The 23097-nt window shown below is 43.6% G+C and overlaps 1 protein-coding gene and 1 non-coding gene across 2 annotated transcripts in view; one reads left to right on the top strand and one right to left on the bottom strand.

The window, feature by feature from the left end:
• The window catches only part of ALDH1A3 (aldehyde dehydrogenase 1 family member A3), a 37316-nt gene that overhangs the window by 11045 nt on the left and 3174 nt on the right, over window positions 1–23097 (bottom strand). Inside the window, exons 2-7 of the mRNA XM_055002604.1 lie at window positions 16656–16760; window positions 11121–11261; window positions 7525–7654; window positions 6586–6647; window positions 2004–2132; window positions 1372–1485 (exon numbers count right to left, since the gene is read on the bottom strand). Of these exons, the coding sequence (XP_054858579.1) occupies window positions 1372–1485; window positions 2004–2132; window positions 6586–6647; window positions 7525–7654; window positions 11121–11261; window positions 16656–16760 (681 nt within the window). The remainder of the gene's footprint in view (window positions 1–1371; window positions 1486–2003; window positions 2133–6585; window positions 6648–7524; window positions 7655–11120; window positions 11262–16655; window positions 16761–23097) is intronic.
• On the top strand, window positions 1601–1672 carry TRNAG-UCC (transfer RNA glycine (anticodon UCC)). The gene has a single exon. It is a non-coding gene; the product is annotated as a tRNA-Gly (tRNA).

The following is a 23097-nucleotide window of genomic DNA, read 5'->3' as shown; positions in this document are numbered from 1 at the left end:
AAGTGTCCAACCTGTGTCAGGCGTCACTTGTAGCTTGGCTCTCAGTGAGAAAGGTGGACTATAAAGTAAATACAATAAAACAATCTTTCACAGTAACTGACTACATATGCAGAGCATAACCTGTAGATGGCACTATTGAATGCAAAAGGTTTCAGTTTGGGTTTTTTTTCCCTTTGAGAGTTCTTGGATGGCCAATAGCTGATTATCATTGTTATGAAACATCTTGTCAAGCATGCAGAGAACGCGCCAGCAGATGAACTGGCTGTACGCCATTTAGGATATTAAGTCCTCAAGTACAAACCCAGCATGCACGAGGGAGACCAAGGGTTCTGAAGAGTGGCAGACTGGTTCTTGAGAGCACGTACAGCACAGAGTGGTCTGCAATGAGGATCAGGTAATCCCAAATTCAGGAGGGAAAAAACCAGCTGGGAACAAGAAGAGACAGACCCAAGAAAAGAGCAACATATCAGAAAGAAGAGGAAAGGAAGATGCAATAGAAATAAGATCGAAAGGGATTTGGGGTGACAGATTACTACTCAACTAGCAACAAAAACTCGGTCTGTTCAAATTTACAGTAAGCACACACAGATTCTGCCTGCACATCAATGTATCTGTTTATAAGAAACAGTCAACACAGATGAATTTTTAGGGGCTGTGTGTACATGGCCCCAACATAATGCCATCCAATATAATTTCTTTCCCCCAAGCATATACCATCCTGAGCAGAGGATCTAACAATACTTGAAAAATGTGCTGGTATGGGCTATGGCTGGGAAGGACAACTGATGTCAATTAGCAGTGCAATCCTAAAGAGAGTTACTCCAGTCTAAGCCCATTGAAATCAATGGGCTTAGATTGGAGTAACTCTCCTTAGGATTGCACTGTAATTGTATGATATTTTTACAGCACTCTCTAAGATACACACATATAGGCAGAGCTTTTTTTCAGCTGGAACGTGGTGGAACGGAGTTCCGGAACCTCTTGAAAATGGTCACATGGCTGGTGGCCCCGCCCCTTGATCTCCAGACAGAGGGGAGTTGAGATTGCCCTCCGTGCTGCTTGGTGCAGAGGGCAATCTCAACTCCCCTCTGTCTGGAGATCAGGGGGCGGGGCCACTGGCCATGTGACCATTTTTGCCAAGGGTGATTTAAACTTTGAAAAACTCCCCCCTTGATCTAGCTGACCCAAAGTGATGTCATTGTGAGGTCCAGGGAGCGTGCACGAACTTTGTGCTCATGCATGTGGTACCAGGGGCACCATCTCCTGCCAGGAGTTGCCCCCTGTGCTGGCAACCCACCGAGTTCCACCACCTCTTTTCCCAGAAAAAAAGCCCTGCATATAGGAAATGTTTTAAGAAAGTGGTTTGCCTACCTCTGTTGATCCAGTAAAAGCTATTTTGTCAACGTCAGGATGTGTGGAAATGGCAGCCCCTGCCGTCGGGCCGTATCCTGGCACAATGTTAACCACGCCTGGAGGGAAACCTGCCTGAAAGACATTTAAATGCTTTAGTCTACCATTGGAATAAGGGGGGGTGGGGAATAGAGCATATCCACAATGTACTTCTGAAAAAAGCGAGGTGGCCACTGCATCTTAACAAGTAGGAGGCGTGGCTCAGTGGTAGAATACCTGCTTTCCATGCAGAAGGTCCCAGGTTCAATCCCTGGCACCTCCAGTTTTAAAAGAGCCAGGGAGTAGGCGATGTGAAAGACCTCTGCTTGAGCCCCTGGAGAGCTGTTTCCAGCCAGAGTAGTTAATACTTGTCTTCGACAGGCCAAGGGTCTGGCTCAGTAGAAGACAGCTTCATTTAGGAGGAGCATTTAGCTCAGTGACAGAACAGGAGGTCCCAAATTCAACTCCTAGCATCTCCAGGTAAAAGGATCAAGCAGTGGGTGATGTGAAAGACCTCTGCCAGAAAGCCAGGAGAGCTTCAGCCAACCAGAGTAGACAGCACAGAGCTTGATAAACCAATAGTCCGACTGATACAAAGCTTGAGTCCAACCTACCTCCTTCACTAAAGACCCAAGGTACAGGGAGCTGAGTGGAGTCTGCTCAGCAGGTTTAACCACCAGGGTGTTCCCACAGCACAGAGCTGGTGCCATCTTCCAGATCAGCATGAGCAACGGGAAATTCCACTAAAATAGAAGAACATTGCTTATACCCCGTGAATACCATTTACCATTCAACAATAACCTATCCTCCAACTGTCCCCATTTACTAGGGACAACCCTGTGTTTAGGATGTCAAACACTTCCAGAAACGATGCTGCTTTTCTCGATAGAAAACATGCATGCCTTCTTTTTTGGATGTAATACTTTATTCTGCCTGTAGGTGTCACTGTAGCAAAGCTTGCCTAGACAATTACCAAGAGAGCAGACAGAACTATGCTGTGCCTACCATTTTGAGGACAACCAAGAACAAAGATGTCTGATGAGAAAACAGAATCATAGAACAGGTGCCCACAAAACCCTCATCAAAGGCAGAGAGGAAGAGTTAGGGTTACGGAACAGACTGCACTTAAGGGAGCAACTGTTGAGAGAAAAGTCAGGATATTACTGACTTGCCTAAAACTTGCAGTGAAAAGGGACTGCCCCAAAGTTATTTAAGGCATTTCCAACCACATAGTTTTCAATAACAGGTCCTCGTGGAATATAGTAACACCAGACAGATCTATGTGGGATGCGGATCATGTAAATTGCAACAACAGAAGTGGTCTAGGTACAAATTAATGGGCTTGAATCAAGTGATCTGCAAGTGGAAATATAAATGGACTTAGCATGATTCCACTTGCAAGATCTTCTGCAACATCTGGCATTTCCCTCCACACACCTATACTTCAACTATCCCCATTTACTAGGAACAACCCTGTGTTTAGGATGTCAAATGCTTCCAGAAACCATGCTGCTTTTCTCGACAGAAAACATGCATGCCTTCTTTTTTGGATATAATACTTTATTCTGCCTGTAGGTGTCACTGTAGCAAGTTTGCCTAGACAATTACCAAGAGCGTGTGTGTGTGTTGGAAAGTGTCATCAAGCCACAGTCACCTTATGGCGACCACCCCCATAGGATTTGCAAGGTGAGATGTTACACACACACACACACACACACACACACACACACACACACAGAGCCCAGAAATTGCTTGCATAAAATCTTGCACAAGTGGAAATCCAAGTGAGGGGGATAGTATAAGTCTGACTTCACGCAACCAGCTATCACAGTCTTTTTCTCATGTTTCTACTTCTGTAGGAGCTCTAGCGCAAGTGGGAATTTTGCACTGGATTCAAACCACAGTCCTCGGCGATTTCGTTTAAAGCACCGAATTTTAAATCCTCTGGGAATGGCCAATAACGAGTTCGTAGACCACACAGGATGACTCGAATTCCTGGCACCTCTTGTTGGGCAATTCACTGCAGTGTCACCAGAATCTAAGCCTGCTTGCTGTATCTCAACAGAGGTGTTCCATCAGCAGTTGAGTCCCAGAGTTGACCAAAATCTCCTCCACAGCAAGGATCTGCCCAGTATCTTGAATCTAGGCCCTACCTTTCAAGGCAGCAGTAAGGCGTAGGTTTGCCAGGTTCATAGGTTTAACAAGGGCACACTGGTTCCTATGAATTTCTTGAACCAGCAAGGACCTCTTATCAGCCTTATGCTTAAATTTTCTCAAAGGGAGAGAAACTGCACCTGTTCCTGGGCTACAAGCATCTAAGGTTTGATAAAGATCTCCATGCATCTGCCTAGGGTTGCCAACTTCAGGTTAGGAAATCCCTGGAGATTTTGGCGGTGGAGCTTGGAATGGGTGGGGCTTGGGAGGCAGGGGCCTCAGCAGAGTATAATACCATAGAGTCCACCCTCCAAAGCAGCCATTTTCTCCAGGGGAACTGCTTTCTGTCAGCTGGAGATCAGTTGAAATTCCGGGGGATCTCCAGCCACTACCTGGAGGCTGGCAACCTTACATCTGCCCCTGCAGAGTCCTGCTGGTTCCCAAACACTGAGTCTTACCCATGAAGTTTCATGGCAATAGGACTGCATAGTTACTGAAAGAGTTTCTGGAAGGGCTGAGAAAGGCTCAATCTGCCCAGCAAGCCAGAGCAGGACTTGATCGCTTGGTTTCTCCTCACCCCTCCCTTTTATCACGCAGACAAAAGGAAAACAAAAGGTTTAAGTTTGTTTTCAAATATGGTCTCCACCCAAATCAGTGTTGCGTTGCTATTTTCCTAGGGACGTTAGATGTCAAACGGAGTCTACCCTAGCCCAACGTTGGCCCCAGCCCAGCTGCAGTAAGGAAATACCCCGCGTGGTATTTTATTCCAACAGCTGTGCAAACATTCTCGGCCTAGTTAGAATCATCTTCGGCCAACAAAAATACCTGCTGTCGATTAAGCGGAGTTAATTGCTGGCGGGCATCTTCCTTTGCAGTGTAATCAGAGTGGACCCACAATACACGGGATTAACTACAATATTAAGTACACTGCAGAGGAGGGTTACAACCACACTGAAAGTCCCCATTGCAGCATCGTTAGGTGGGAGGTGCCCAACGCAGAAAGAATGTTTGACCCGTTCCTCGCCCTGGGCTCTTCAGCAACTTTCCTGTGGCTCTCAGCGCAAGAACCGATTCTGCTCAGAAAGATGAACCGGTAGGCGGCAGCCTTACTCCTCAATTTCAAATAATTCACACACTTGTCTAGTAATTGCCCACCAATCCTTAAACCAAAGATGATGAGCTGAGTGCGTTTCTCAGAACAATGAACAGCGTCACTCATCTACTGTACACTGTCTGCATTTAATTCTGCATTGGCTTCGAAAACCAAGGGGATAAATCAACAGGCCACATTTTGCTAAAACTACAGAACCTTTATAGAATGTCGAATCTCGCATCAGATCTGGTTTTACTTAGTACAGAATTGGTGCAACTCAAAAGAACATAAGAAGAGCCCTGCCAGGTCAGACCAGAGGTCCATCTAGTCCAGGATCCGGTTTTATGCCATGGCCAACCAGGAAACAGAGGGCAAGGCCCTCCCCCGATGTTGCTGCTTAACTCAGGGCATGAAGCAACATGGGTGGTGCAAGGGATGCCGTAGTTTATGAATACATGTCAACAAGTAAAGACTGCTTCCACTCAAACACAAACTTCTGTAGTTCAGATGGAAGGAGAGCAAACGTGGGCTTTATTGCCCGTGAGCACACAGTAACGACGTTTGTCATGAAACATCTCCCAAAAAGCCAACAAAAGGACAACGGTGACATTGTAAGAGGAATAAAAGATATCCAAACTGTCCTTAGTAACTAAGGAAGTTAGAGCACAGAAAAAAGAACGACTGACTCTAGTTGCCCAGAAGTCCTGATCTCCATTTCCATCTAGGCCTTCAAATCGAACTTTCGGATTATTAACCTCCACAAGGAAACAAAATTCCATTGATATGAATATACCTCCAGATCTCTATCCAGAGGAGTTAGCCGTGTTAGTCTGTAGTAGCAAAACAGAAAAGAGTCCAGTAGCACCTTTAAGACTAACAAACTTTACTGTAGCATAAGCTTTCGAGAATTACAGTTCTCTTTGTCAGATGCATGGAGGGTAAGAAGAAACTGGTCAGATATATAGGTGGAGAGGGGAGGGACAAGACTAGAGTCAGTCGTGTTTTTTTCCCCTCCCCTCTCCACCTATATATCTGACCAGTTTCTTCTTACCCTCCATGCATCTGACGAAGAAAACTGTGATTCTCAAAATCTTATGCTACGGTAAAGTTGGCTAGTCTTAAAGGTGCTACTGGACACTTCTATTTCTCTCCAGCGATCTACAATTTGAGAGACCAATTTAAGATTGTTGTTTATTCCACTGATGGTTGTATGTATTATCATCTTCTTAACTGCATTATTTCTACTTTCGTAATTCCTGGTGAGTTGTTGTTTTTTTTTTGCATTGTTTATTACACAGTTTGTCCAATTCTTTTTATTTGCATTGTTTCACATTTTTGTGCTTCTAGTCCAATTGCATGGTTTGTTGGATGTCTCTTGCTATTGTATTGCATTACTTTACACTGTGTAATCTGTTCAACAAGAGAGGCAGGCTACAAATGGATCAAGTTTTTAAATCATAAACATTTCTAGCTCTCAAAGAGGTCTGAAAATGGCTGCTGGAGAGACAACATACACATTTTCTAAAATAAATATGTGGTTGAAAAATGGCACATTAACATTGCCAACTGTGCAGGGGAAATTCCTGGAGATTTGGGGGCAGTGCCTGGGGAAGGTAAAGTTTTTGGGGGAAAGTGATGTTGTTTCTAGGCGATGTTCTAGGAATTTCCCCTAATCTCTATGATGAAGACCATAGAGACATGGGGAAATTCCTAGAGTGTCACTATGCGGGAACTGCCACAGACACTTTTTCTCCACCTCCTCAGTTTCTTGAGGATAGGAGATTAGGGCTGAGGACTGGTACATGGCAAGCCATGTACATCAACTTCCTTTTAAAATGGCAAATGGAGGAGTCAAGTTGCAACAGTGCAAGGGACTTTCAAAATGGCAACAAAATGGCAGGAAGGGCACTTTCAATGCGTCGTACCAAAACCTCAAATATTCTACTCACCGGTGTTATTGCCCCACAAACACCCACAGGCTCGTGTCTGGTGAAACAGACAAAATTCTCATCTGCAAAACATTTTTTAGAAACAAGCCAAGTTATGTACCAGTGTTGACTTTGACTGAAATCAGCCTATCGGGGGGGGGGGGGCGGGAATTAAGCGAACAGCATGTAGTTGGGAAACTTTCAGAGGGCTAAACTGAAATATTTTGTGTCCACGGGAGTTTATTTATTTATTTCATTTCTACACTGCTTTTGTCCCCAGCAGGAGCCCAAAACTGCTTGTATCAATCCCATTCCCGTCATTTTATCATCACAACCACCCTTTGAGGTAGCTTAGGCCAAGGGGGTGTGACTTGCCTAAGGTCACCCAACGATCTTCCAGGGCAGAGCGGGGATTTGAACCCGGCTTTCACAGATCCTAATCTAACACTCTAACCACTACCCTGCCCTGGTCCTCTCAGCATTTGACACATTGAACTGTGTCATCAAGTGATATGTGCTCAAGCCCAAGTTGTTTAGGATTCTATATTGGGGTCCAACCCCATCGTCTCCTAGGCAGCAGCCCTGTAAGCAGCAGACGGGACTTCTAAGCAATTTCATTTAAGACAGACTCCTAAAAGGAAGGAGAGCTGCCGCTAAACTTTTAGAAGGCTTGCTGCACCTTAACTCCAACAATGTTTATTGAGAGAAGCTCCCATAAATTCAACAGACTTCCTACCAATGCATGGACCAAGGAAGAGTTTAATCCTGGCCTCCCAAATCCTACTTGGACACCCTAACCACTACACATCACTGCCCCCAAATGCATCACCCAGGGCTGCAGCCTCACAGTGCCAGCCTAAGCAGAGAGATGCCCTTCTTAAGTCCATTGAAGTAAAAGGACTGTTCATTTTGACAGGTTTCAGGACCCCCCAAAGTGCACCAGCTCTGGCTCCAGCTTACCCACAGGTATGGTTTTCCCCTGGATTTTATCGGCCCACCCGGCATAATATCTCAGCGTCTTTATGCATCCTTCCAAGTCTATGAAAAAAGCCTGGAGGAATGGCTTCCCCGTGTCCATAGTTTCCAAGGTCTGGAAGGGAAAATAAAAAAGACACACAGAGATACGTTTTTTTTTTAAAAAAAAATGTTTCTCAAGATTATACGAGACACGGGGAAGATATATGCTCAGATTATCTCAGTGTTTTAAAAATGCGAATAGGTAGGGTTTGCCAACTCTGGGTTGGGAAATACATGAAGATTTTGGGAGCGGAGCCTAGAAAGGATGGGGTTTGGGGAGGGGAAGGTTCTCAGCAAGACATACTGCCATAAAACCCATCGTCCAAAGCAGCCATTTCCCCCAGCGAAACTCACCTCCATCACCTGAAGATCAGTTATAATTCCAGGAGGATTTGGATCATGGCTATAGGGATGTCAACCTCCAGGTGGAGCCTGGAGTCCTCCTGGAATTACAGCGGATCTCTAGATCTCAGGGATCAGTTTCCTTGGAGGAAATGGCCGCTTTAAAAGATGGGCGCTATGCATCGCATTACAGCCGAGCTTCCTCCCACAAATCTCCAGGACAATCCCAAGACAAAGTCAGCAGCCCTACATGGCTACATGGGAAGGAGAGCAGGGATTTAATCATTCCACCTCTCTATCATATCACCTGTTGACACCATACTCCTTGAATGCATTAACCTTAGAAGGGGAACCGATCAAGCATCCTAGTCTTCCCATCCTTTTTTTTCCCCTTGAGAGCGAACAGCATCACTGCTGGGAGGGCATAATTTTGTTCAGTTCATTGCAGGGGACAGAGAAAAAGAGTTCACCCCTCTCTTTTCCCCCCAGCTCTGGTCTAAATGAAGGCTCAACATAGCTTCTGTTAAGAATTTGAAAAACCAGTTGTGACTCTCCCAGCATCCTGTCTATGTTGACCCTTGCACTTTCTACACATTTGCTCATAAATACAGGTGAGTGTCTTTACACGAAATCAAACTGAGGGTCAAGGTGAGGCTTGCCTACTCTGACCGGCAGCGGCTCCCCAGGATCGCAGGCAAAGATCTTTCACCTCGCTTACTACCAGATGCAGATGCTATTCCACTAAGCCACAGCCCCACCCCTATCTTTCTCACACACAAAACCTTCCTTTAATGAAATTAACAATGAACAAGTGATATCTAAGGTTAGTTAGGGGCCATCAAACCAGGATCTGATACCATGAAGCTGGTTTTATTAACCACAGATACTCTAAACTTTGGATGGTCCAAGCTAACCCAATCTTGCCAGATCTCAGAAGTTACCCAGAACAGAGAGAGTCACGGAAAAACCTATCCTAGACCAAGAGCAAACCATGACAAACTTACTAAACCAATTTAAGGATACACACCATTGAGCGAGCGGCCACTGTGCATGGAAACTGTTGTGTGACACACCTCGATTTGTCTCTTTTCAACTGCCAGGACGAAGGGGATATCAGAAATGGGAATCCTCGCTAGCAAAACTGGTGTGGTTACTACCCTTTGGAATGCTTGATGTATAAACCATTGCAAGCTTGGTGCTACCGTTGGAATTTGGATTATATTTCTGTACTTCGGTTTGTCACTTACAAAGTCAGAATTTGTACTTTTTGTACTCTGTGGTATAAGGAGGTGCGGTTATTTGTAGCTAGCTTTTGCACCTTACAATTGAGTATTGATTAGCACTTTTGCACTTTGTAATGTGTTTACTGTATGATGCTGCTAGCTCTTTCTTGTACTGTACTTCCCATGAATTGACTGTTGCCAGCTTTACAAACCATTTAGAATTTATTTTGAATTGTTACCAAGTCGATGATATAAAGATCTTTTATTAATTGGATATACTGTATCCTTAAATTGGTTTAGTAAGTTTGTCATGGTTTGCTCTTGGTCTAAGATCTCAGAAGTTAAGCAGGGTTGGCTCTTGTTAGTATTTGGATGGGAGACCACCACAGAAGTCCAGGGTCATTACACAGAAGCCAGCAATGGCCAACCACCCGTTCTTCTCTTGCCTTGAAAACTCTAAGAGATTGCTGTGAGCCAGCTGTGACCTGACAACACTTTCTACCACAACTCTTAACTTCAGCTGGCAGGCCATTCCACAAGGATGGGGCCACCAAAGAACCGCCTGCTTCCATTCAAACAGCCCATGCCTTAAGATGTTCTACCAAGACTCTGCTCCAAAAATGAAAATTGGGTCAGTGGGTGAAGGAGCTTTGTGATTTTGAGATAAATTTAAATGGGGAGATCCTATTTATGGGCATCTGGGGGAATAATAAAGTACAGGAAAATAGACAGCACTTGTTAAAAGCCATGCTGTAATAGCGTATGGATGGAAAGATGCCTCTAAATGGACTTTGGAAAGATGGAATTGGTATCTATATGAATGGATCCAATCAGATACTTTATCGATAATAAAGCAGGATAAGACATTAAAATAAGATGTTAATGATAAGGAAGAAATGGTCTAGATATATAAGATGGGTAACAGGAGGAGGAGACCAACCAAATTATATTAATGAAACTCCAAAGGGTGTGCTCATGGTTAAAGATACAAAGCAGATGATTCTTATGGTCGTTCCTCTTGTGGCGGGGGTGGGGGAGAAAAGGGGGGAAATAAGCTTGTATCGGATGTATGGATAGCTAAATTTATTCTATATGTACATGTACATGAAGTATAGATTGTATGTGGAGGCAATATTAATGCATACATCAGTACAATAAAAAAGGGTGGGGGAATGAAAATCGGGCCAGTGGCACTCAGGGAGTGGGACACAGTGGATTGGTTCCCCTACTGGAGGGAGGGGCTCTCATCCTACAGAATAAGCCGTTCCTGATGCAAGAGGCTCTTCTGCCATGCAGGGGAAAGAGGAGGCTCTTTTCTCCAAAGAACAGCATTTCTGATAGTGGAACCGATTTGGGGGATCTGTTCTAGACTCTAAAACATCACCCCAATCACGTTTCTCAGGCAAGTTCTCTACGCCAGTTAAAATCATTTTTATTCATCCTGCTTCTTTTTTTAGGGCTCTTGCAGAGTACTGCAATTTTTTATTTTATTCTGGATTTGTAAAACAAAAATTGTTGTCGATTAGTTTAAAGTTCAGGCTGTAAACCATCTTGGGGCCTAGATTAGGTGGGAAAACTGGCTAAGAACTTTTGGTCCCGAAAGTAAAATATTTTAAACCGTTCTCAGTTTTAAAAAAATCTTGCATACCCTTCTCTATCAGAGAAACAAAAAGAATACTTTTAATGATTTTAATCATTAATGGTTTCTTCTGATTCTCTATCTTAATTCTCTACCCTTCACCTCACCTCTTAAAAGCTTACATTTTTTTCTCTGGGCCATGCCAAGAAAATAAGCTAAAATATTGCATGTTTTTTTTCCCCCTTTTGAAACAGAGCCACAGACTAATGGATCTACTCCGGACCAAAAATGTGGATTCCAGCCCAAGTAGAATTCGTCAACAGCTTCTGGCTTACCATTCTCTGTACCCACCCACCTCCCCTCCCTTCTGCGTCGGCCTGCACGCCAGCCCTTACCGCCAACACAACTCTGTCACGCTCGATGAGATCGGCCAGTTTGTGTAACAGTCGTCCTCGGCTGGTGGCATCCATTTGCCTCCATAGCGACCCCCTTTGGAAGGCCTTTTTTGCCGCCTCCACTGCTTTATCTACATCAGGCTACAAAACAAACAAATGAAAGAATCTTAGGTTAGAAAGGGTCAGCACAAGCACTCCTGAAGAAAGAAAGCGTGGGTCTGTACTCAAGGCCAAGTACAATAAGTTATCAACAAGCAAGTGCAGTAATAACACATAGGCTTGCATGGGTGAATGAAAGACCTGTGAGTGTTTGACTCTCTTGTCTACAATGCCATATTAGGCTTGCTAAGGGTTCTCAAGCATCTACTGGTAGTAGGCAATTTCTCTGGGACTCCATCTGCCTGCTGATTTCTGGCAATTGGCAACAAGAGGAAGGCAGGAAGAGACTGCCACTACTGGCCGAAAGGCCAAGGAAATGGCAGCACATGCACGCAAGGATATCACTTCTGGTGTGACCGGAATCGAGGGCATCGCACGACAGCCAGAATCAGCTTCCGGTCACAGCAGAAGTGAATAATTAGGGGCCTGCTGCAGGAGTAACTAGTTAGAACATGGTTGTGAAGTGTTCTACCTAGCTAAGTGTTAAGGAAAAAATTTCTTAAAGGTACTCTGCGTTCAGATTATGTTTCCCAATAGCCATCACCGCGAGTAATCAAGACACCAAAAATTGTGATCCGTAAAGAATGAGTTTTATTGACATAAAACCCAGATGCAGTGCCGTGTTCTGACACATGCATAAAGATCCGCCATAGCAGAGAATCTTATATACTTTCCAAAGTGAATTGTTTACAGAAAAGAGATAAAATTGTTATACAAAACTAGATACAAACAATTCTTTGGAATCAAATTCTTCAGGGGACATGGCACCAATACAGGCCTGATTGACAAGATAGTAAACTCTCTCTGTAATATAAACATGCTCCATGTCTGGTGCCATACAGGAATTTTGGGTGTCTTCCTGAAAGAGTGCTTGTCCAAGGTAAATCCTTGAGTACAAAGTCAAAACAAGAGAGATACTGGCCTTGCAATAAGGCTTTCTAACTACAGTCTCATAGGAATCTGCTTACATAGGAATAACTTTTGCCTTCTGTGTGAACGGTCAACTCCAATAAATGACCAACTCCATAGGTCTTTTAGAATATGGGTCATAGAAATTCCCTAATACTAAGTACATGTATTATGGCCAGCTTCCTGACAATCTCATTTGCACTATCCCTCCCGCCCTCTGTCTGGTTTTAAAGACTCCTACATTTTCCCACTCTATGGTCGAATCCACATTCACCCATTACCCGCATGTTTATCGGATATCTTCCGTTTGCCTCCAATCCGCAATTTTTTCCTCTTTGTTCACATTCCTGCTTCCAATCCGTCTTTCTCGCGCGTCCCTCCGGTCACACGGCCGCTCGAAAACCGCTTTTTTGGGCGGGACCTTTTTTTCCCGCCCATTTTTTAAAATTTTTTTGAGCGCACTTTTCCGTTATTTCGATCTTTCCTTATAAAGAAACATCATTGAAGATAATGTTGCCTCTCTTTCCCCCACTGACAGCACTGATGGCTCTCTCCCGTTTCTTTTTTGGAAATTTGGAAGCATTTGGGAAGCTTTTGTGGGCATTTCCTATGCAGGACAGTTCAGTGCCTGAATTTTACTGAAGTTTCACTTCCTTGGAGTGTCATTATTTCGATATTTCATAATTTCGATATTACAGTAATATAAAATAAAAAAAATAAAAAACAGTTAAAAAGGAAGTTTCGCGAGTCCGTTCTGAGGGTGGATTCACCCCAAAATGATTTTTCAAACTACTAGATTTGATTCAGAAACAGCATAATCAATAAATCCAATGCTATGAAGTCAAAAACAGTCTTTTGCAGACTACGGAGCACTTGCAAGTTGAATCAGCCAATAGGAACTCTCAGAACAGCCGGAGAGACAGGAAGGGGGGTGGTTTTTTAAAAAAACCACGTAAATTGCGCATTGGCCCGTTCACGGCCACCGTGAAACTCCCGTTGAAAACCTGTGACCACATATTCGGGAGAAATGCGAATGAAATGCGTCTGTTTAATGAGGTAATGTGACCGGCACTCGGGATTGCGTGGGGAATGCGGGGAACATGCGACTTAGAATGAGTAATGTGGATTTGACCTCTGTATCTATCGAAGGGAGCTTTGATTCTCGAAAGCTCACACTCTGGAAACCTTGTCCGCCTCTAAGGTGCTGCCGAACCCAAATCTTGCTCTTCTACTACAGACCAACAGGGCTACCCACCTGAAACTTGTATTTTTAAAAACCTCTTTTCTGTTAGGGGCGGCCATTTCTATCAATAACTTTTTGTATTTAGGGCTGTCAAACTTATTTTATTTTATTTTACCCTGACCTGGGTGACCCAGGCTAGGCCGATCTCATCAGATCTCAGAAGCTAAGGAGGGCCAGCCCTGGTTAGTATTTGGATGGGAGACCGCCAAGGAAGTCCAGGGTTGCAGGCAATAGCAAACCACCTCTGAATGTCTCTTGCCTTGAAAATCCTACAAAGGTTGCCGTAAGTCAGCTGTGACTTGACAGCACTTCACACACACGTTTTACTTCATTATATCCCATCTTTCCCCCCCAATAGGGACCCAAAGCAATTTCCATTGTTCTCCTCTCCTCCATTTATCCTCACAACAACCCTGTGAGGAAAGGCTGAAAGTGTGTGACCGGCGCAAGGCCATCCAGCACGTTTCCATGCCACAGTGGGGATTTGAATCTGTGTCTCTCAGAACCTAGTCCAGCACTCTAACCATCACACCCCAGACCTCTGGTTAGTGGGTGGAACTAAGGGTAGATTGTGACCACTTAGTTGACAGAACCTGACGAGCTTTTGGCAGAGCTGGGTATACAGCCTGACAGACCATTGAACAGATACAAGGAAAATAATTTAAGCCTGCCCCAACGTACAATACCTGGCTTATTCAGCAAACATCTAGTATCAAAACATGAAACAAACCAACAAAAAAACCCATATGGGCCACTAGCATTTCATACATCCCAAGCCCTGCATTACCCTTACTGCTTTTCTCAAATTCTTTAGGGTACTGTTTAGGCTTGCCAGCCTCCAGGTGATAGCTGGAGATCTCCCGGAATTACAATCTCCAGGCAACAGAGATCAGTGCCCCTGGAGAAAATGGCTGCTTTGAAGGGTGGACTCTACGGAACTATACTCCACTGAGGCCCCTCCCCTCCCTAAACCCCACCCTCTTCAGGCTCCACCCCCCCCCCCCCAAATCTCCAGGAATTTCCCAGCCTGGAACTGGTAACCCTAGTACCATTCACAGACCAACCTTGCTGCTAAATAAAAAGCAGGAGATTTTTCTCCCCTGTTTCCAAAAGAGTTTCTGGAGTTATGATGGGCAGAGTGTTGCAGCTTATCTCATTACCAGGGATGGCTAACTGGCAGGTGGACTCTGGGGCTGGATTTTCTTCCCCTCAACAATTACACCCGACCCTTGGGGCCTGTTGCAAATTTCAATTTGAGGCAGTGTTGGAAGAAAACTTTGCCCGAGCTTGGGGAAAAAAAAAACATGTTTTCAGTTTCCAAGAAGGAAAGCAGTTTCATGCTTTAATATTACATCTCTTTTAGATTTGTTTTTTTTTTAAAAGTGGAATATGAAAGCAAACTAGAGCTGCCACTAAAGAAATAGATTATATTGTAAGAGTTTTAAATCAATTGTGAAATACATTTGCAGATTAGGACGTGCACGCTGAGTGGTCCCTGAGAAAAGAGAAGATGGGCATCACTCTATGCAAGAACAGAGAGTCTCCTTTTCCTTGGTGGCCAAATGTAGCCACGTGCCAGAAAGATATGGATCAACCTTCCCAGCTCTCAGATTATTTACATACCTTCGATGTGGTTTGGATGCTGTGCAATCATTATTACGCAAGTGGCAAAACTCAGCTGGAATCTTTCAATTGAAATGTCAGACTGGGCCCACGTAAATTCTCAGTTACAAGAATAATATATATTTTTTTAAACGGTCCAAACTGGAACCCACAAGAACAAGGAAACTCGATGGGCAAGGCTGAAATTCCATTCTTAATCCACCCAGCTCTTAATCAGTGTTGCGTTACATGAATGTTGCAATACAAGAGCCTTAAAACACAATTATAGATTGGGGTTGGCAGGGTACAGGAGGATCAAATCCTTCATAGGTATCACCAAGGCAAAATTCTAATGTTATGACTGGGGGAAAACAAAGCTTTCTGCAGGGTTTTGATTCGGATAAAGAGCAATTGTCCATTAATGTTTTAGAGTGTGTTCTGTCAGAAAGTCACAGAGCAAACCTAAGGAGAATTACACACCATAGATTTCAATGGATTTCAGACGGTGTGACAAGGACGCCACTGCCATTTTAAAGTAAGTTAAAAATGCTGTGACTCTCTTGTTCCCTCCCGCTGCCTTTTCAAGTTCTCACAACATGCGCACAACTGTTTCAGCACCTGTTAAGGTGTTAGGGGCAGGGAGGGGAGAAGATTTCCTCAGCCTGCCAAGTCGTGAGCTGGAGCAGGATCGGGCCCTCAAGGAATTTTTAAATGACTATAAAGTTGTGGCACATCTTTGTGGCAGCCACGAGGAGGCCATCATGTATAGTTTGTCCCACAGACAGTATCAAGTCCTCAATATACATCCACACAATTGGATGGTGGAGGTTAGAGAATTTTAAGGAAACACATCCTAGCAACAAGCACCACTTTCTAAAAAGATATTTCCAGACACAATTCAAGATATCTGAGTGTTCATTAAGCCAAAATAGTCTCCCCTGTGGGGATTTTAAAAAATCTTAACCAAACAGAACACCGGGCCTAAAACCAGTTCTGACCTCAACCACGACTATCAGTATCTAAGGCCAGTCACGTTCAGCCAAACCTACCTCACCAGGGCCATTTCCACACGGCTTGCCTTATTCTGCAAAATAGAGAAATCTCGCGAGAAGACGCTGTTATCACGCGAGAAGATGCTGTTATTGCGCGAGAAGACGCGATAACAGCGTCTTCTCGCGAGATTTTGTGCAAGATTTCGCTATTTTGCAGAATACGGTAAGCCGTGTGGAAACGGCCTATGTTGCTGTGAAAGTAAAATGGAGGGGAGAACAACGTGTGCTGCCCTGAGGTCCTGGAAGGAAGGAGTGGGTTAAAAAAAAAACCATTGTAGTGTAGATAATGCAATGGGCTGTCATTTAATAGAGTAGGAAAATGTGGTTCCCAAGGAAGACAGGATTAGTCCCAAATTCTCTCCCTCACAAACACACAACTGTTCCTGATTAGAGGAACCTCTGTCTCAGAGAACCAATTTTAGGTAGAATCTAGCAGAAGATCAGCTCGCCTATCAACAAATGCTTCTCTCCTAATTTGTTTGAGAAGACATGCAACTGAGCCTGCAGCCGGACGTATTGCATTTTTGCATCAGCCAAAAAACTTCCAAGCCGGGAAGAAACTAAACAGACCTTGTCTCCTTCTTCCACGTCACAGATCTTCTCAGACCTCGAAGGGCTATAGGTTGGGAACTTCTTTCCGCTCTTGGATTCATGCCACTCATTGTTAATAAATATCTGAAGAGGAAAAAGAGAGAGAGAGGGATCCACATTATGAAAAGAACTAAAGAAAGCTCTTCTTGTTGTGTAATATTTCCATGGGCAGGATTTCCTTCCTCGCCCTCCATATTGAAAAGCATTTGAATCATACGTGTCACCATCTGAAATGGTACCGCCCAGGCACAGATTTTACGATCTCGGTGGTAATCCTAAACACACTTGCTAGGGAGTTACTTTTGAAGAACTCTAAACCTTTTGGAGCTTAATGCTTGGTATGACCAAAGTATCTTACTTACAGCCAGGGCTCATTTCGAGGGGGAATGCACAGGAATGCAGTTCCGGCAGTTTCCCAAAGAGGTCACATGTCAGGTGGCCCCACCCCCGACTCTCGGCCATTTTGGGCCCGTTTCAGCCTGGATTGGGGCCAAAACAGCCCGGATCAGGCCTCTGATGGGTGGTGGATCACTCTCCCGCTCATCAGCAGCCTGATCCTGACCATTTTGGGCTCCTTTTTGGCTATTTTCAGCCCCTTTTGCCATTTTGGGCCCAATTTCAGCCCTGAATGGCCAGGATTGGGTCCAAAACAGCCAGGATAGGTGATGTCAGGGGGTGTGGCATATGCAAATCAGTCATGCCAATGACACACTTCCGGTGATGTCAAGGACCATGGCATATGCTAATGAGTTATGCTAATGAGTTATGCTCCAGCTCTTTTTCTACAAAATGACCCCCGCTTACAGCCACCAGCTACCTATCGGCTATGGAAGCTTGTATGTCAGCCATAGAAATGCACACATTCACAATCCACATTAAGCAAGAAAATTTCACCAAGCGCTACAGAACCTGCTCATCAGTCTGCATTGGATTGCCTCTTTATGGTGAAAGACATACCTGCGTCTGGACACCCCAAATTCAAATTTGCTACTGAGGGTAAGAAGATTCCGATAACTGACGGCATTATTTTCCACGGACATTACATCTAGCAAAGTGAATATCCGATTTCAAATGCATCCATGACCTCTCTGTCAACTTGAGCCCGAGATGGGAAAAAAGTTGTTCTTGTAGATGGTTTCAGATAACGTCAATAGTCTCCGAAATCTTGGAGACCATCAACTAGAACAAGTTCACTGATCACATGCTGTGTATGACCCGCATATAAACATCCGGTTAATGGAGAACTGACCCTTAGCCAGATTGTAAAGAACTATTCTGTATTTGGTTGTTGTGGGTTTTCCGGGCTGTATTGCCGTGGTCTTGGCATTGTAGTTCCTGACGTTTTGCCAGCAGCTGTGGCTGGCATCTTCAGAGGTGTAGCACCAAAAGACAGAGATCTCTCAGTGAGACTGTGACACTGTGTCTCACTGTGACACTGAGAGATCTCTGTCTTTTGGTGCTACACCTCTGAAGATGCCAGTCACAGCTGCTGGCGAAACGTTAGGAACTACAATGCCAAGACCACGGCAATACAGCCCGGAAAACCCACAACAACCATCGTTCTCCGGCCATGAAAGCCTTCGACAATACATATTCTGTATTTGTTTTTTTTAATTATTTATTGAGAAACAAATAGCTATAATTACAGAAGAAGAAATAAGTTGAACAATAACATGAACATCATGAAATAACAACAACGAAGATAAAATACAGTTTGGACAGTTTTAACTATATATGCTAACAGACGGAGTGATTAACTGTCAGGAATTGTCTGATATAATTCATTCGGAGGAGACATATCTTTGCTAGCAATAAATTCAAAGAAGGGCCACCAATTTGTATTTGGTTTTTGACTGGATTGCATTTCTTGTTTGGGTAAGAAATCCACATTAACCGTTCTTTAACTTCGTGGTAAAAGGGTAAATTGCACAAAAGCAAGACAGGAGATGATGTGGGTCTGGAAACAAAAAATCAACATGAGAGCCCAATTATCCTTTCAAAATATAATTCGGGCAATGGAGGTACCGTTCACCATAGTCCTTGTCAGACATTCCAAAACACACACGTCTATGTGTTGGGGAAGGGGCTTGGAAATGTGCAGCAGGTTTATTGGATCAGATGCATAAAGCTTATGAGCGTACACAGTATGCAGATACAACATCTGAAAGTAAGCACTGTCGTTCAAGGTGCAGCAATGTTCTTTCTTTAAAAAAAAGCATTTAAATGATTGTCAAGAAGGTTCCTGCCCTCCTGCAAAACTGATTCAGGAGGACTTTTTGCACAGAAAATGCTATCTAAGGACCCGGTGCGCCACTGTTTTTTTCGTAATATATTAAACAGATATTCCATCCCTGACGATCTTCTCAACCCCTCAGCAAATAACTTGCATCTTCGAGACTGGGTCTGTAAGGGTGATGCCCTGATAGACAGGCGGTCTTGAACAGTCAGTCAGCCTCTTGGTTTAAACTCTTCAAGTGCAATCATTCTAGAGCATCTCTGGGCCAAGCTACACATGACGAATGACACTTGAATGGCAAGTGGATTGAGTGGAGGGCAAGTGAACAGGGAGAAATACACTTGCCGTTCAAGTGTCATTCGTCATGTGTAGCTTGGCCCTTACTTAGTTAGTATTGCAAACTATAATCTTAGAGCAGCCTTCACATCCCTACGCTTCGAAACAATGCCAACCGCAGTTTTAGCAGGCTGCTACAGTAAATTACCTAAGGACCAGCGCTTCTGTCCCTGTGGAACATCTGCAATTGAGGACCTACCTCATTATATTCTTAACTGCCCGTTGTATGCCCAACCTAGGACTAAATTTCTTTCTGAGATGTTGTCCAACCTTTGTACCCACTCAGATCCCAAGAAGACTGCAGTTTTTTTAGCCGACTCTGATGCTAACATATCCTACAAAATGGCTTTATATGCCCTGGCTGCAAAAAAATATGGGCTAATACTGTGCTTAAGGGATAACATTAACATTGAACATTGGGGATTTTTACTGTTTTAACTGTGTATACTTTTATAGTCCTATATGAATTTGACAACCGGAAATGGTTTGATGGTTTTATCTAGTTTTAAATTTTAATGCTTTGACCACGTCACATCAATTTCACTCAAGCTTGTGTTTCTGTTTTTGTTTGTTGTTTGTGACTTGTAATGGCCTATGGCTGAATACAATAACCTTTTACTATCACAGAAAATAGGGATATACTGTGACAAAATGATTCAGAACGAAGCTTGTAGTAGAGGCTTAGATATTGCGGCCTCTACTATTGTATATAGTTCGTACTATCCATTGCTGTAGGCATGTCCTTACTATATAATTTTCACATTGTTTAATGTGCTGTGTTAATACTCAGGCTTTATTTCTCATCTCAGGTGGTCGTTTCCAGATTTGTACCAGTCAACTCCTATTACACTGTCTATTGGATGTCCCTTCGTGATGACGGCTTTGTCATATTGTGGGTAATCCACCTTGAGTCCCAGCCAGAAAGGCAGGGCTATAAATAACAAAACTAAAAATAATTTTAAGAATTCCCTTAGGGACAAAGTTGATGTTACATCTGCCACGGGTTGGGTCAGGGTTCCCCAACTCATTTTGCAAACAGATATAACATCGGGGACATTACTTTCCCAAGCACTCTAGAGCTCGATTACACTCAGAAGAATGGTATGGAGGGAGGAGCAGCTTTGGCCTTCTCTCCCACATCGTTCTCCCACGGTGGGTCTGCCCTGTTTGCCCCACCGTGGGGCTCTACACACTGCAGGTTCCTGATGTCATGTCTACCTGTAAATGAGGTCAGAGAATCTCAGCCTTGTTCATGGCAGGTGTAAAATCTAGCTTGGCCATCTAGAGAGATCAACTGCAAAAAGGCACTTTGTGAGATGATGAAGATGATCCCAGTGATTTTGGGGTCATCATCTCAACTGGTCCAAAGGGAAGCTGAAAATACAATCCCCAATTTTACAAGTCCCATGGGTGTTGCTAGAGATGACCAGACCTTATCACATGCCAAGAACCAGCTTGTTACGAGTGGACGGTTTAGACTGTTGCATCTTGCTTAGAGCGGGACCACAAGTGACGCCTGACACAGGTTGGACACTAGTCAGCTTCCCTCAAGTTTTGATGAGAAATGTAGGCATCCTGGTCTTGCAGCTTGACTCTCTGACTGCTGTCCTTTTCAACCGTCACTTGTCCAACATTCCGCCAAGCTGCCTACATTTCCCATCAAAACTTGAGGGAAGCTGGCAAGTGTCCAACCTGTGTCAGGCATCACTTGTGGTCCCGCTCTCAGAAAGTCTTCTCCACGGGCAAATATCAGACTGTCCACACGAACGGCAATTCTGTAAAGGGAGGATCTGCCAAGAACGGTTTTCATTAACAGCGCAAGCAATTCCATTTACAATATACAACTGCGAACAATTGTGTGGATGTTTTCAGAATAGTCTCAATATTGCCCAAAATACAGTGGGCTACAACACACTCTGGAGGGAAGACAGCATGGTTTATCCTCATCTTGTCAGATCTTGGAAGCTAAACTTGGTACTTGGATGGGAGGCCATCAAGGAAAACTTGGCAGAGGAAGATAATGGCAGAGGAAGGCAAACCGACTATGCTTCTTGCTTGCCTTGAAAACCCTGGTTGCAACTTGATGGCACATACATATGTACAACACACGCTAACAAACCTGAGCTGAATCCACACGCCCTCAGAGCGTCACAGCGTTGCGCTAAATGTTTGCTAAACACCCAGAAGTATAGCGTCTTTCTAGCACGATTTCTGAATCGCGCTAGAAAGACGCTATACTTCCGGGTGTTTAGCAAACATTTAGCGCAATGCTGGGACACTCCGAGGACATGTGGATTTGCCCCTGGTTCCCAGAACCTGCTGGATTTTCTCCTCATTGCTCTCTTTTTTTTTTCAGGGAAAAGTGGTGGTGGAACTCTCAAGAGGGAAATGAGGAAGAAACACACGGGATTCGTTGAAATCATATTATTTTCAAGCACTATTACTGAGTATTTTCAAGAAGTGCCGGAACGCCGTTCCCCCGCGTTCCCCCTGAAAAAAAAGCCCTGCTCTCTTCTAACCTTGGGTGCTGCCCTTTGATTTGTCCATCTCTGGTAGAAATCATTACACATTTGAGAAGACTACAAATGGAGCTGACAGGAACGAAGCAAACTCAGGTTGTCAAACCAACATAAATAGGATCTCTAATCCACCCAAGAAAATCAGTTTATTTGCTCCAGATAGATTTATCAAAGTTGGACCTGATCCAGGTGACAGATTTTGGGGGTACCTTGCTACTAAGTATATTTTTTTCTGGCTAGAGGACTTATTTGAACTTCCAGAGTGCACAAATGACACAGGCCAGCTTTATTTTTTAACTGGGAATTTAAAACAGATCTCCTTGCACAAAGCCCGTCATAGTTGCATCCAGAACCAGAAGATAATTGCTTTCCCGACAGAAGAACAAAATAGGTTTCAAATGTTTCACTGGAAGGGTAAACCTGAGTAAGTAAAAGAGAACATTTATCTTTTGGAACGTACCAGTAAACATGCTGAGAATCTCACAATGAATACCAAGTTTGTTTTTATTTCTTGAGGGACCAGTGCCTAACTGAAGGAATTAAGGCCATGTAACTTAATGTGCATGATCGTTTTCTAGCCAAAGAATCCTTTTTTAAAAAAAACTTGATGTACATGCTACATTTAAAAAGCATATGCCCCAAAGAATGCCATACAGGTGCGACTGGTTGCAGTGAGGCCTGTTCACAAGTTACAATGGACATACGTACAACTTTAGTGTATGCATGTACACCTGTTCGTAAGAAAGAGCCAACACTTGATTCCTTTAGAAAGGAAACTGGGGACCGATACCCGGATAAATACGCAGTTTCAGTCACACAAGTTTTACATATGAGAGAATTACTCAATGTTTACACCTCCCCATTCAGAAATTACAGCAAATGTATACACAATCAGTGTACCATTGATTTTTCTTTATATATGCGTTGAGTAATGCGAATGTTATTTTCAACACATGTACAACTGAATGTGTGGTTCAGCCCTTGAGTATTAGTCCCCAACAGTTTCATTTGTAAAGTGAAGGCCTGTTGGCTGTTTCTCATAAACAGGCCTGTTGGCTGTTTCTCATAAATACGCATCCAAGCCGGGTGTACACACATTCGTTGTAACTCATATAATGTATAGAAAAAAAAATGTAATCCATCTTGAGTCTCATTCAAAAAGGCAGGTTATAAACAAAGATGATAATAATAATAATATTATAATAATGAAAAATAACAAAACAGCAGAACGCCTAAGCCATAGATGAAGATTATTTATACGTGCATACACATGCACTGACCATAAACATAGATCTCTTTGAGAGATAAATGGTATTCAGTCGAATATATA

Source organism: Eublepharis macularius, chromosome 18 (genome assembly GCF_028583425.1).
Source record: "Eublepharis macularius isolate TG4126 chromosome 18, MPM_Emac_v1.0, whole genome shotgun sequence".
In the NCBI taxonomy this organism is placed as follows: Eukaryota; Metazoa; Chordata; class Lepidosauria; order Squamata; family Eublepharidae; genus Eublepharis; species Eublepharis macularius.
This window is presented reverse-complemented; position numbering and strand designations above follow the sequence as displayed.